This window comes from Heterodontus francisci, chromosome 9, assembly GCF_036365525.1.
Source record: "Heterodontus francisci isolate sHetFra1 chromosome 9, sHetFra1.hap1, whole genome shotgun sequence".
Lineage (NCBI taxonomy): Eukaryota > Metazoa > Chordata > Chondrichthyes > Heterodontiformes > Heterodontidae > Heterodontus > Heterodontus francisci.
In genome coordinates this window covers 115,555,568-115,570,794 of record NC_090379.1, presented here as the reverse complement: position 1 = coordinate 115,570,794, position 15,227 = coordinate 115,555,568, and the positions used below count along the sequence as shown (strand labels likewise).

General features: G+C 50.1%; 2 protein-coding genes across 4 annotated transcripts in view; both read right to left on the bottom strand.

Moving 5' to 3' along the window:
* stard9 (StAR-related lipid transfer (START) domain containing 9) overlaps nucleotides 1-15,227 on the bottom strand; it is a 298,527-nt gene that overhangs the window by 138,732 nt on the left and 144,568 nt on the right. For all 3 annotated transcript variants that reach the window (XM_068039742.1, XM_068039743.1, XM_068039744.1), the window contains 2 exons: nucleotides 4,821-4,890; nucleotides 1,122-1,194 (listed from right to left, as the gene is read on the bottom strand). In XM_068039742.1, coding sequence (XP_067895843.1) covers nucleotides 1,122-1,194; nucleotides 4,821-4,890 — 143 coding nt within the window. The remainder of the gene's footprint in view (nucleotides 1-1,121; nucleotides 1,195-4,820; nucleotides 4,891-15,227) is intronic.
* On the bottom strand, nucleotides 10,046-11,298 carry LOC137374035 (uncharacterized; the record flags this gene model as incomplete). Its single annotated transcript, XM_068039819.1, is given in 3 exon segments — nucleotides 10,046-10,654; nucleotides 10,656-11,049; nucleotides 11,051-11,298. Coding segments are annotated over 3 exon segments (1,251 nt in total), but the record flags the coding sequence as incomplete, so codon positions are not given.

Below are 15,227 nucleotides of genomic sequence, written 5' to 3'. Positions count from 1 at the left end.
AATTCTGCTCCATCTGGACCTCTAACACTAAGTGAATCCCAGTCAATGTTGGGAAAATTAAAATCTCCTATCACCACCACCCTGTTGCTCCTACATCTTTCCATAATCTGTTTACATATTTGTACCTCTATCTCACGCTCGCTGTTGGGAGGCCTCTAGTACAGCCCCAACATTGTTACCGCACCCTTCCTATTTCTGAGTTCTGCCCATATTGCCTCACAGCTCGAGTCCTCCATAGTGCCTTCCTTCAGCACAGCTGTGATATCCTCTTTGACCAGTAATGCAACTCCTCCACCCCTTTTACCTCCCTCTCTATCCCGCCTGAAGCATCGATATCCTGGGATATTTAGTTGCCAATCATGCCGTTCCCTTAACCAAGTCTCAGTAATAGCAATAACATCGTTCTCCCAGGTACTAATCCAAGCCCTAAGTTCATCTGCCTTACCTACTACACTTCTTGCATTAAAACAAATGCACCTCAGACCACCAGTCCCTTTGCTTTCATCATCTGCTCCCTGCCTACTCTTTCCCTTAGTCACACTGACTTCATTATCTAGTTCCTTACAGGCTTTAGTTACTACCTCCTTACTGTCCACTGACCTCCTCATTTGGTTCCCAACCCCCTGCCACATTAGTTTAAAAAGACTGTTGATGTTCAGTCAATTGAAAATTCCAAAGCTGAGATAGATGGGTTTTTGTGAGATGAGAGTATGATGCGATATGGAGTATAGATGAGTAAATGGAGTTAAGGTGCAGATCTGGCATGATCTAACTGAATAGGGGAAAGGCTTGAGGGGCTGAATGGCCAACTCCTGTTCCCCTGACCAAAGCACATGGCTGTCAAATACGATACATGGTAAAGGTGTAACTATAGTTTTCTATAACAACTTTTGGACTTGAACTGATGATTTAACAATGAATAGTTTATTACATGGAAACAAGGGTTGTTTTGAAAAGTGTTTGTAATGTGCAAGGAGCAGTCTGGTAACAAAATCACAGTCCACTGGCCGGAAGAGGCCCTATTTGTAACAAGGAGTCAACTGTTGCTGAAAGGGACATACACTGCTGAAAGAATAAATTGACGGAGCTTGACTGAAACACAAGTACAACATTTTGCAAACCTGAGTGTAATGGATGGTAAAGATGGCATGAGATCGGCTGCTGGCATCATGAATGTGGGTAGCAGCAGTGATTCTAAAACAGAAAAAACAAATGGATAAAAAGGAACTTAACAGACATGCAACATTACACATCAACCTCAGCCTCTAATGTTTTGAATCTTAGATCATTTAAAGAAAATTCCAAGGTCCATTTCATAGACTCATACAGCACAGGAGGTCATTCAGCCCATCATGCTTGTGCCCATTATTTCAAAGAACTATCAAACAGTCTCACTCCTCTGCTATTTCCTCATAGCCCTGCAGATTTTTCCTTTTTAAGTGTATATCCAAATTCCTTTTGAAAAGTTACTATTGAATCTGCTTCCACCATCCTTTCAAGCAAAGCATTCTATATCAAACCAACTTTGCATGAAAAAATATCACATTTCCCCACTGGTTCTTTCGCCAATTATCTTAAATCTGTGCCTTCTAGCTACCAACCCTCTTGCCAGTGGAAACAGTTTTTCCCTATCTACTCTATCAAACATCTTCATAATTTTGAACACTTCTATTAAATCTCCCCTCAGCCTTCTCTGCTCTGAGAACAATCCCAGCTCCTCCAATCTCGCCACATTACGGAAGTCCCTCATCTCTAGTAAATCTCTTCTGCACTCTCTCCAAGGCCTTGATAATTAAAGACACTTCATGTACATTAGAATGTGACGTGCAACATTAAGTATTTTGCTCATTTAGCATATTTGTGATGTTAAATTGCCACAGATTTCAGTAAGTTGATGTCAAGAAAACCCTATATGCCAAATGAGAAGTATTAATTTCTTTGGTTGAAAACTTACATTAGACTTTTAATGAAAAAAATCCTACAGTAACTTTTTAAAAACTAGCAGCCAAGATGACCACTGCAATTTACATCTGAAATGCCAGGAGATTGAATTGGAGACAAAAAGTCTAACAAGAAGCCCAGCCAGGACAATTGCTTATTCTAAGTGATTGAACTACCTAAAATGGCTTCATTAGCACGGCAGTCAAGGCAATCTTCACAAATTGACTTTGAAAGGGCAAATCCTTCCAAGTGTAAATTAACATCCTAGGGCATGTGGCACCCTGAATTTCATTAGAAGGTTCCAGAAAAACCTGGAGCAACCATGTGACTGTCTGTCCATCTTGGGGGAGTTGTTACGCAGACAAAGAGACAAGCTGTAACTGAATGTGCAGTAGCAGAGAAGGCTGCAGGCCTCCCTTTGTCTCTCTCTTCCCCAGGAAAAACATCAAGTTTGAAAACCGTCTGCAACTGTAGACCCTCCAAGCGTACAAACTGCTACAGCCAGCGACCAGGGGAAGACAGCCAACTACAATTTTGCCTTCAAGAAAACCCCAAGCAAAGCAGGCCAACTACAAAATGCACTTTGACCAACGAGGACTTCAAGAATACAGCTTCAACCGAGGACTATGGGATCATCAACTTCACAGACTGTGTATTTAAGCTCCATTTGTTCTGGACTTTAATCGAACCACCAAATCTATTTTCCCTCTGTAATCCGTTTGTGTGTGCCTGTTTCTTGTGTGAATGTGTGCGGGAATGTGTAGTGTATTTTTAAATCGGGGTTAGAGTGTTAAGTATAAAAAACTTACCTCTTTCTTGTTTAAACTCAAGAAAACTTGTCTGATTAGTTCTTTCACGATCACAGTAAAGAAAAAAGATAAAACACTTACTGAAGTGGTAGGCACAACCACTGTTTAAAAAAGGTATAAACCCTGTTGCGGTCAAATAAGAGGGTGGGCAAGAGGGGAGCCTGAGACCCCTCCTCACCTGGCCATAACGCTGATCATAGAATCATGGAAAATTTACAGCACGGAAGGAGGTCATTCAGCCCATCGTATCCATCCAGCCTAATCCCACTTTCCAGTTCTTGGTCTGTAGCCTTGCAGGTTACAGCATGTCAAGTGCATATCCAAGTAATTTTTAAATGTTATAAGGGTTTCTGCCTCTACCGTCCTTTCAGAAAGTGAGGTGAAGGCATGCTCAGGTCAGGAAAAAAAAACCCAACAGAACCACATCAAACTCGAGCTCGACCCGGCCCGAGTCCCTCCTTTTTTCCCGCGCCCGACCCGACCACTGGAATGTTCACTTTATCGACCTTCCAATTCTGAATCCGTTTCTTTTTAAACAACCTTTCAAGTCCAATTAATACTGTGTGTCCCTGACCCGGACTGAAAGCCAGCCCCAGAAGAGCGACCCGACCCGAACCCGACACGTCGTCGGCTGCCGTCGGGTTCAGGTCAGGTAGCAGGCCTTCGCAGTGAGGTCCAGATCACCACCACCCTCTGGGCGAAAACATTTCCCCTCAAAACCCCTCCAAACCCTCCTATCTCTTACCCTAAATATATGTCCCCTGGTTATGGACCCCTCTACCTATCCACTCTATCTAGACGCCTCATATCTTTATATACTTCAATTAGGTCTCCCATCAGCCTCCTCTGTTCAGAAGTTCTGATGAAAGGTCACTGCTTCTCTCTCCACAGATGCTGCTTGACATGCTGAGTATTTCCAGCACTTTGTTTTTATTATAGGACATATTGAAAGAATGGTTAGCAAAGCATATGAGATCTTGAGCTTCATAAATAGAGGTATTGAGTATGAAGCTATGCTGAAAGTTCATAAAACTCTGGTTAGGCCCAAACGAGAGTATTGTGTCTAATTCTGGCCAGCAAAATTTACACAGGATTAATGGGTCCTTGAGAAGGTGCAGAGGAGTTTTACCAGAGTGGTTCCAGGAATGGAGATTTTAGTTACAAGGTTTGGTTGAAAAGGCTGGGATCGCTCCCCCGGAGCAAAGGTCATTGAGGGGACATTTGATAGAGGTGTACAAAATTATAACAGGCTTAGATAAGTTAGACTTAACTGATGGTTCAAGGACTAGGGGACACAGATTAAAGGTTTTTGGGCAAGGGGTGCAGAGGGAATGTGAGGAAGAAGTTTTTAAGGCAGCGAGTGGTAATGACGTGGAACTCACTGCCCACGAGGGTGGACAATGAATGATTTCAGAAGGAAATTGGATGAGCGCTTGGGGGAAATAATCTTGCAGGGCTATGGGGATCGGGCTGGGGAGTGGGACTGACTGAATAGATTTGTGGAGACCCGGCATGGAGTCGATGGGCCGAATGGGCTCCTTCTATGCCATAACCGACTCTATAACTGTTTCCACTGGCAGGAGGGTCAGTAACCCGAGGAGACAGAATTAAGATAATTGGCAAAATAACCAAAGGGCAGATGAGATTTTTTTTTCCTCTGTGCAGCAAGTTATGATGATCTGGAATGAACTGCCTGAAGGTGGAAGGAGATCCAATAGTAACTTTTAAAATGGAATTGGATCAATCTGGAAGGGAAAACATTTGAAGGCTATGGGGAAAGAGCAGGGGAATGGGACTAACCGGATAACTCTTTCAAATAGCTAGTACAGGCATGGTTGTTCAAATGGCCTCCTTCTGTGCTGTATCATTCGATGATCTGACGCTGTGAAATTTCTCATTCAGTACAAATGTCACCAGTAACAAATTCATGCTGGTTTCTCAGTGAATTAATTAAATACGAAATAGAACACCAGGCTGAAATTTAAACAGCAGCAGTACTACAAACTGATCATTTACAGCAAACATGCAACAAACACTAAGCCAGAGGAAAATCCACAGGATGATCAATACCTGTTTGAAATCCCTTCCTCCAAAAGCTTGACAAGTTGCTTGTAGTCTGAAACCAAGTGCTGAGATAATCCTGTGGAAATACACAAGCATCCCACATATAATCAATAAGAATAGCAAAGCAGTGAAAGTGGCAAGTATTTTAAACCCTGACCCCCAGTCTGGATCACTATGCTTTTGTAATCTACATGTCATTCTATTTCACAGTTCAGAACTACACCATCATCTTACACAATGTCGACCCTTATACTGCTATTCCAAGCTGAAGAAATTCTGATTATATTTACTGTGCCACCCCACCCCAGAATTAACATGCTGTGGGAATGCAAAAATAAGGCAAGTTTCCAAATGGATTGATTAAAATTAAGTGCAGTCAAGGGCAGCATCTAACGTTCTGCATCGTGAAGTGGTGAGATGCAAGATGAAGCCAATAGTCTTAATCCCCAATTCTACTCATGCATTAAGCAATAGATGGACCTCCTCAAAGGGACGGACGAAGAGGAAACTTTAAGGAATAACATTCTAGTTGCTCTCTCACACACCTTCAAGTGGCAAATTTCAGAGCAGCATTGGCGCAGATTTTCATCCCATTCTTGGCTAGGAATAATGGATTGAGAGCCAAATAAGATGAGGACAAAATGCCTCAAAATATCCAAAATGATGCAAGATACCGTTTTTTTTTTAAAAATGCTACTTCCTCATCCCTAGTTCAGCCAGATTTCCTCCATCCTGTGTCAATCTGGTCGCCTGATTAAATGTTTAGATTGCCACATTTGACCAAGAACAATCATGAACCCCACCACCACCCTGCCACCCGCTTCCCTCCGTGATCCCAACCACCCCCTCCCTCGACAATTATGACCCCACACCACGCTCCCCTTATTTACCTTTCTGCTGGCGAGGGAGGTCCAATATTGGTTGGCCTCAATCCGGCAAGCTGCATCAGGAGGCCGACCATACTGATTGATGCCCCATATGTCTGACTGTCGGTTGGACGAAACTCAGAGCCAACCCCAAAGAGTTAAAAATTAGGATGTCATTTTTCCTACTGCTATCTATTTGAATTATGTTCCTATTTAAGCAGCGCATGACGATGATATTGACAGCCTTATTAATTAATAGATCATCTCTGGGTATTCTGGCTTTTTCTTTGTACACTATGCTTTCTGCTATGTTTGCAGGTTCCTGGAGCTAGACAGGAGATTGAAGCAGCAGCATATATCTGCAGAACTGATATCTAAGGCTGTCTACAATTAGCAACTAGACTTACTGCAGAGAGAGAAACATTCTCTAGCAAACGTTATTTCTACCTTCAGCTCTATGTGGGACGTTTTGCAGACCAAGTACTGTACCCAGTTAAACATAACCATAAAACCATCACAAATACAGCTGGCAGATTCAGATCATTAGATGGTCTCAGATTTCAAGGCCATGTCACAAGATTGATGGTGTCCAACTGAAGCAGCATTGCTACTTTCACAATTGAATTGAAATCCTACATCATACAAATGCCAATAAAAAGACCACTCTCCTAAACTTAAAATAAATGCATGATTCATAGGTGTAATAAAACAGAAAGATGGGGTTATCATGTAATTGTACACTGTAAAAATAGATCAGAAATATTTAAACCTGTTCAAAATCTATCTTCCTATGTTCCTATATCAGCTCAAAATTATTGGAAGTCATTTCTGGAAAAGGGTGGATTAATGAGCTACTTCCTGATATCAATGTGATGAGTTAAAATTCATACACAGCTGTCAGATGTGGCTTGTTCCAGAAATGAGTCTCCTCTTCACTATAATGGCTGGCTGCAGCCCAGTAGCTGTGTCTCTGTGATTGCATCAGCCTGTCAGATGAAATTCCATTGGAACATATAAGGCTTCTGAGTTGGTCTGTTATGAACATATAAGGCTTCTGAGTTGGTCTGTTATTTGAGAGTATGAGAACGTAAACTTGGAAACTTTTAACACATCTGACTTGAATAACACTGTTTAGGTAAACCCCCAGAAACTGTCCCATCTCACTGCAGCTTCTCTTAAGGGATGCCTATTTATTCTTTAAACTCGAGAGAATCCTGCTGAATACATGCACAGTGCTGAGAAATGTCACAATAGCTTAGAAAGGGGTGCTTCTAAGGTTATGGCATAAAAAGAGTGCTTTACTAAACATCGAAACTGCACTGTACCATGTGGAATCTGGACACTGGAACCCCAACTTTCCAAATCTAAGAAAATAGTGCATCTGTGTGGATGCGCCAGTGTCCAGGCTGGTGTGGGTGCGCCAGTGTCCAGGCTGGTCAGCGTGTGGGCACAGGTATGGCAGAAAATAGCTGACCTGGCTGGAATTTCCAACTTTGGCCTGCTCCCTTATTATTACACTAGGATCATAGCACAATGTGAATATGCAGAGGGAATGTGGATGGCTGGCTGACAACTGGAAAATTGGAAAGCATTTCTCTTAAAAAGCTGCAGCTGGATCTTAAAGGGAGATATGGTCATCAGGAGTGCGAGTTACTGCACATTGGTCCCAATTGTTCAGAACATGGCCTTGAGGAAGACATCAGCCCAGATGCTTTGGAGATGCTAATGAAGGAGGTGCCTTCCCAAAATGGGTTTCCTTCTCCAAGGCAGGAGGCCATCCCATTCAGAACCCAGGGCTCAAACTGTCCGAAAGCTGATACCCCAGAGACTTAATGGTACGCCCTGGTACAACATAGTCACTAGTGTGTGCCATGATACCACCTTCACAATATAGACGAGTTAAAATGAATGGATTTGGTAAGTAATTACAAGGCATTAATCTTGGTGGTCAGATAATCGTTATAAACCAAATTTTACTCATTTTATGACACCAACAGATGGCCTCCATTAGATTATACATTTGCAATCACCGGGCAGAAATTAACGAGCCTGCCGCCAGGCCAGTTCCCATTTGTCACGTCAGCGGCCGCCCCACTGCGTTCACACGGAGGGCAGCCATTTTGCATTGTGGAGACACGGGTCCCCCAATCATGTGGCCAGGGGGGGTGGGGATGTGGGTGGGTGGGGGGGGGAAGAGAGGGATGCGAGTTGCCAAATACTGCGTCAGATGACTCCAGTGCAGGCATTGGCGCCATATTTAAAAGCTTGCCAGCCCTGCAGTCACTCCTGCCTTAGAGTCATTGTCAGCTTTTTGCAACTGAAAACATTGTGGACTTGCTCCTAGACGCCCCCAACCCCTCGAGGAGGGCAGCACAGGACGGCCGAGGCAAGACAAAGGGTGGCCCCACAGTTCAGTGATGCCTCCCTGCAGATTCTCCTTCAGGCTGCAAGGGAAAGGCAGGAGGTTCTCTTCCTCCGGCCTGACCAAGCAAGCCTGGGTGGAGATCACAGAGGAGGTCAGCAGCCATGGGGTCAGCCACCGGAACTAGAAGCAGTGCCAAAACAGGGTCGCCATTCTTGCCTTAAACAGCCACATTAAATTCTGCCCACTGTGTGCAAAGTCTCTAAGCTCCCTCGTGTCTCAGCTAATGAATGCATCGAATGGTATGTAGCACTGGGTCCTAATCACTGGACAGTGCTGTATTTGTAGATCGCAGCACAAAGAAAAACCAGCCCTAATTCCTGTTAATCAGTAAACAGTGAACCTTTCTGGGTGAAGATACGGCACAGCTTGCTGTACCCATGAAGTCAATCCTTAGCAAGGAGGCAGCAGAGATATTTGGCAGGGAGAGGGGAGAGGAGTCCTCCAATACTTCAAAAAGAAAATATTCCTGTTTCAAGATGGAAATTGAGGAAAATCTGTAATATCTGCAAAAACGTTAACTCAGAGTGTAGAATTTGGATGAAACTTGTCCCTTTTGCAATGTATTTGGTTTAAAGGGACAACTGTTATTTCACATTCTAGCGAATACTTGAGAATAAATCAAAGCTAAACAGATTAAGCTAGCTAATAGTGATTTGAAGTTTAATCAGAAGTTTAATCTTTCTCCTGAAAATATGCCTCTCAAGGCGGCTTCTTTTACAACCTCAGGACCTCCCAATGCACTTTACAGCTAGGTGAAGTCTAGTCAGTGTTTTAATGTAGGAAATGTGACAGCCAATTTGCATACAGCAAGGTGCCACAAACAGCAATGAGATCATGGTCAGATTCATCTTTTGTAATAATGTTGGTTGAGGAATAAATACAGGTCAGGAGACTAGGGAGAACGCCTCTGTTCTTCTTCAAAATAGTACCATGGGATTCTGAGAGGGCAAAAAGTAACTTAGAGGTGAGAATGCTACCACTGAGCCATGGATGAGAGCAATGAAACATTAAGTAGATAACTGTGGCAGTTATCACAGGCCTAAAACTGCATACGAAGGGCTCGCTATTACTAGAACTCTGGTGTAAGGAGGTGGTAACACTATCAGCAGTGCTGGTCATGAACCAGAGCACGTGCGGTTGGATTTTAAAATGTGTAAACTCATGCTGAAACGGAATTTTGACTCATACGGACTGTTCTAATAAAATGCCCAGCTTCAGCAGGCCTGCGTCAATTTAAGCATCATGGATGAGGTCACTCTCCAACTGCCACAGGCCACTGTCACATAAAATGCAAAGTATATCCACTAAAGCTTCAGATTTGAAAATCCACCCTCTCACAAAACACATCAAAAGTAGTAACAGGGGATTCTAACAGTTGGAGAAGGTTGCTTACATGGGGCATGTGAAACATTGTGAACTTCACAACCTAACCAGCAATAATCCATATAAAGTCTGAAATGCTAGCGCTACTTCTAATAAACTGAAACACTCGTGCATACCAAAATGCACAATACATAGTTATCCTCTTACTCACAACAAACAGCTGGATTGGCTGCTTCTAAAGTCAAAACATATGGCCAAAGTAAAAATACTTCTGAAGAACTACACTGTGTCTTGCTGCAACACAAGGCTTCTCTGAATAGGACGTATCAGGATACAAGCTGTTCCCACTGTGAGGGCTATGTTCAGTATTAAGTCGCTCTAAAGTAAAACTACTTTGCAAACCAGCCAATGACCAAATGAGCTAAAACTGCGGACAGAGTTTGGCTCAATAGAGGGCACTTTAAAAAAAAATGCACAATTGTAGATAGCGGAGAATTTTGTCCTTCTATGCATTCAAAGCTAGGGAATACCCATCCACCTGCATGTGCAGTTGTAGAATTACAATTTATAACACTCCAACCCTCCTGGTGAGAAATCTTTCAACGTCAATTCCCCCTTCAGTCCCAGCTCCCAGTCCGGAGTTTAAAATTCCTCTTGGAATCAATCTGTTGGACTGTGTTTTTGATTTTTAATTTGAAGATTGGGCAGGTCGAGAGAGGGGGGGGGGAGGGAGGGGGGGGGCGAAGGAGGGGGGGGGGAGGGAGGGGGGGCGAAGGAGGGGGGGGCGAGGGGGGGGGGGCGAGGGGGGGGGCGAGGGGGGGGGGGCGAGGGGGGGGGCGAGGGGGGGGGGGCGAGGGGGGGGGCGAGGGGGGGGGGGCGAGGGGGGGGGGCGAGGGGGGGGGGCGAGGGGGGGGGGCGAGGGGGGGCGAGGGGGGGGGCGAGGGTGGGGGGGGCGAGGGTGGGGGGGGCGAGGGTGGGGGGGGGCGAGGGTGGGGGGGGGCGAGGGTGGGGGGGGGCGAGGGTGGGGGGGGCGAGGGAGGGGGGGGCGAGGGAGGGGGGGGCGAGGGAGGGGGGGGCGAGGGAGGGGGGGGCGAGGGAGGGGGGGGCGAGGGAGGGGGGGGCGAGGGAGGGGGGGGCGAGGGAGGGGGGGGCGAGGGAGGGGGGGGCGAGGGAGGGGGGGGCGAGGGAGGGGGGGGCGAGGGAGGGGGGGGCGAGGGAGGGGGGGGGCGAGGGAGGGGGGGGCGAGGGAGGGGGGGGCGAGGGAGGGGGGGGGCGAGGGAGGGGGGGGGCGAGGGAGGGGGGGGGGCGAGGGAGGGGGGGGGCGAGGGAGGGGGGGGGCGAGGGAGGGGGGGGGCGAGGGAGGGGGGGGCGAGGGAGGGGGGGGGCGAGGGAGGGGGGGGGCGAGGGAGGGGGGGGCGAGGGAGGGGGGGGCGAGGGAGGGGGGGGCGAGGGAGGGGGGGGCGAGGGAGGGGGGGGCGAGGGAGGGGGGGGCGAGGGAGGGGGGGGCGAGGGAGGGGGGGGCGAGGGAGGGGGGGGCGAGGGAGGGGGGGGCGAGGGAGGGGGGGGCGAGGGAGGGGGGGGCGAGGGAGGGGGGGGCGAGGGAGGGGGGGGCGAGGGAGGGGGGGGGCGAGGGAGGGGGGGGGCGAGGGAGGGGGGGGGCGAGGGAGGGGGGGGGCGAGGGAGGGGGGGGGCGAGGGAGGGGGGGGGCGAGGGAGGGGGGGAAAGGGAGGGGGGGAGAGGGAGGGGGGGAGAGGGAGGGGAGGCGAGGGAGGAGAGGGAGGGAGGGAGGCGAGGGGGAGAGGGAGGGAGGCGAGGGGGAGAGGGGGAGAGGGGGAGAGGGAGGGAGGCGAGGAGAGGGGGAGAGGGAGGGAGGCGAGGCGAGGGGGAGAGGGAGGGAGGCGAGGCGAGGGGGAGAGGGAGGGAGGCGAGGCGAGGGGGAGAGGGAGGGAGGCGAGGCGAGGGGGAGAGGGAGGGAGGCGAGGCGAGGGGGAGAGGGAGGGAGGCGAGGCGAGGGGGAGAGGGAGGGAGGCGAGGCGAGGGGGAGAGGGAGGGAGGCGAGGCGAGGGGGAGAGGGAGGGAGGCGAGGCGAGGGGGAGAGGGAGGGAGGCGAGGCGAGGGGGAGAGGGAGGGAGGCGAGGCGAGGGGGAGAGGGAGGGAGGCGAGGCGAGGGGGAGAGGGAGGGAGGCGAGGCGAGGGGGAGAGGGAGGGAGGCGAGGCGAGGGGGAGAGGGAGGGAGGCGAGGCGAGGGGGAGAGGGAGGGAGGCGAGGCGAGGGGGAGAGGGAGGGAGGCGAGGCGAGGGGGAGAGGGAGGGAGGCGAGGCGAGGGGGAGAGGGAGGGAGGCGAGGCGAGGGGAAGAGGGAGGGAGGCGAGGCGAGGGGGAGAGGGAGGGAGGCGAGGCGAGGGGGAGAGGCGAGGTAGGCGAGGCGAGGGGGAGAGGGAGGTAGGCGAGGCGAGGGGGAGAGGGAGGTAGGCGAGGCGAGGGGGAGAGGGATTGGGCGAGGCGAGGGGGAGAGGGAGGGAGGCGAGGCGAGGGGGAGAGGGAGGGAGGCGAGGCGAGGGGGAGAGGGAGGGAGGCGAGGGGGAGAGGGAGGGAGGCGAGGCGAGGGGGAGAGGGAGGGAGGCGAGGCGAGGGGGAGAGGGAGGGAAGCGAGGCGAGGGGGAGAGGGAGGGAAGCGAGGCGAGGGGGAGAGGGAGGGAGGCGAGGCGAGGGGGAGAGGGAGGGAGGCGAGGCGAGGGGGAGAGGGAGGGAGGGGAGGGGGAGCGGGAGGGAGGGGAGGGGGAGAGGGAGGGAGGGGAGGGGGTGAGGGAGGGAGGCAACGGGAGGGAGGGAGGGAGGGACGGGGCGCGGGGTGAAGGGGGAGCGACAGGCAGAGCAGAGGGAGCGACAGGCAGAGACGAGGGAGCGACAGGCAGAGCAGAGGGAGCGACAGGCTGAGACGAGGGAGCGACAGGCTGAGACGAGGGAGCGACAGGCTGAGACGAGGGAGCGACAGGCTGAGACGAGGGAGCGACAGACAGAGAAACATAGAAACTTTAAGGCAGAGAAAGGGGCCACTTGGCCCATCTTGTCTGTGCTGGCCGAAAAACGATCCACCTATTCGAATCCCACCTTCCAGCATTTGGTCCGTAGCCCTGCAGCTTACGGCACTTGAGGTGCATATCCAGACTCCTTCTGAATGAGTTGAGGGTCTCGGCCTCAACTACCCTTTCAGGCAGTGAGTTCCAGACCATCACCACCCTACGGGTGAAAATGCTTTTCCTCATCTCCCCTCTAATTCTTCTATCATTCACTTCAACTCTATGCCCCCTCGTCACTGACCTCTCTGTTAAGGTGAACAGACCCTTCACCTCCACTCTATCCAGGCCCCTCAACATTTTGTACATTTCAATCAGTTCTCTCCTCAGCCTTCTCAGTTCCAAGGAGAACCCCAGTCTATCCGATCTTTCCTCAGAGCTGCATTTTTTCAGTCCTGCCAACATCCACATAAATCTCATCTGTACCCTCTCTTGTGCAATTACATCTTTTCTGTAATGAGGAGACCAGAACTGCACACAGTACTCAAGTTGTGGCCTAACTAATGAGTTATCCAGTTCCAGCATAACCTCCCTGCTCTTGTATTTTCTACCTGGGCTAATAAAGGAAAGGATTCCATATGCCTTCTTAATCACCTTTTCAACCTGTCCTGCTACCTTCAAGGATCTGTGGACATTCACTCCAAGGTCCCTCACTTCCTCTACACTTCTCAGCATTTTCCCATTTATCGTGTACTCCTTTGCCTTGTTTGACCTCCCCAAATGCATCACCTCACACTTCTCCAAGTTGAATTCCATTTGCCACTTTTCTGCCCATCTGACCAGACCATCAATATCTTCCTGCAGCCTACAGCTATCCACCACACTGCCAATCTTAGTGTCGTCTGCAAACTTCTTGATCACGCCCCTTACGTTTACGTCCAAGTTGTTAATATATACCACAAAAAGGGGACCCAGTACTGAGCCCTGTGGAACGCCACTTGAAACAACCCTCCAGTTGCTAAAACACCCGTCAACAATTACCCTTTGTTGCCTGCCACTGAGCCAATTTTGTATCCACCTTGCTGCATTACCCTGGATCCCATGGAATTTTATTTTTTTAACCAGTCTGTCATGTGGAGGGACAGACAGAGAGAGAGAGAGGGACAGAGAAAGGGGGAGAGAGAGAGAGGGACAGACAAAGGGGGAGAGAGAGAGAGAGGGACAAAGGGGGAGAGAGAGAGAGAGGGACAAAGGGGGAGAGAGAGAGAGAGAGAGGGACAAAGGGGGAGAGAGAGAGAGAGAGAGGGACAAAGGGGGAGAGAGAGAGAGAGAGAGGGACAAAGGGGGAGAGAGAGAGAGAGAGAGAGGGACAAAGGGGGAGAGAGAGAGAGAGAGAGAGGGACAAAGGGGGAGAGAGAGAGAGAGAGAGGGACAAAGGGGGAGAGAGAGAGAGAGAGAGGGACAAAGGGGGAGAGAGAGAGAGAGAGAGAGGGACAAAGGGGGAGAGAGAGAGAGAGAGAGGGACAAAGGGGGAGAGAGAGAGAGAGAGAGAGGGACAAAGGGGGAGAGGGACAGACAAAGAGAGAGAGAGGGACAGACAAAGGGGGAGAGAGGGACAAAGGGGGAGAGAGGGAGAGAGAGAGGGAGAGAGGGAGAGAGGGAGAGAGAGGGGGACAGACAGAGGGAGAGAGAGAGGGACAGACAAAGGGAGAGAGAGAGGGACAGACAAAGGGAGAGAGAGAGGGACAGACAGAGGGGGAGAGAGAGGGACAGACAGAGGGGGAGAGAGAGGGACAGACAGAGGGGGAGAGAGAGGGACAGACAGAGGGGGAGAGAGAGGGACAGACAGAGGGGGAGAGAGAGGGACAGACAGAGGGGAGGAGAGTGTGCCCGCGCACGAAACGGACAGAGAGCACGAGATGGACAGAGTGCATGCGAGACAGAGTGCCAGAGAGAGAGAGCTACAGAGGCAGACAATAAAAGTGAGAGAACCAGAGCGCGGCAGAGACAGCGGGCGTGAGAGTGCAGCAGAGGTGGAGAGCGGCAGAGGCAGAGGACGCAAGAGAGCAAGAGAACAGCAGAAGCAGAGGACATGAGAGAGTGACAGAGGCAGAGAGAGCAAGAGAGACTTCAATAAGATCATGGCTGATCTGTGACCTAACAGTATCTACCTTTGCCCCATATCTCTTAACACCTTTTGTTAACAAAAATTGATCAATCTCAAATTTAAAATTAACAATGATCGAACATCAATTGCCAGTTGTGGAAGAGTGTTCTAAACTGCTACCAGCCTTTGGGACGAATTTTCCTTGACTCAGTGAGGTGGGACCAGGAGCGAAATCAGCAAATAGCCTGTCGGGTCAGCTACCCAACACATTCCCACCTCCGAGTAGTCTTGCCGGAGACAGGGTGAGCATGGCAGAGACTATCCACCGAGCACAGTTGGGTAGCCAATTAGGCCCACTATTGGGCCAACTGGACAAGAGATTCCACCGCCTGCTTCACCACCCTGTCTACCTGTGTTGCCACTTTCAGGGAACTACGTACTTGCACCCCAAGGTCTCTCTGCTCAACAACACTCCCCAGGGCCCTGCCATTCACTGTATATGTCCTGCCCTGGTTAATTTCCCAAAATGCATCACTTCGCACTTGTCTGCGTTAAATTCCATTTGCCAATCCCTTGCCCACTTTCCCAGTTTATCTATATCCTGTTGTAACCTTAGACAACCTGAGACAATACCACAGGAGGAAGCCATTCAGCACATTATGCCTGTGTTAGCTCT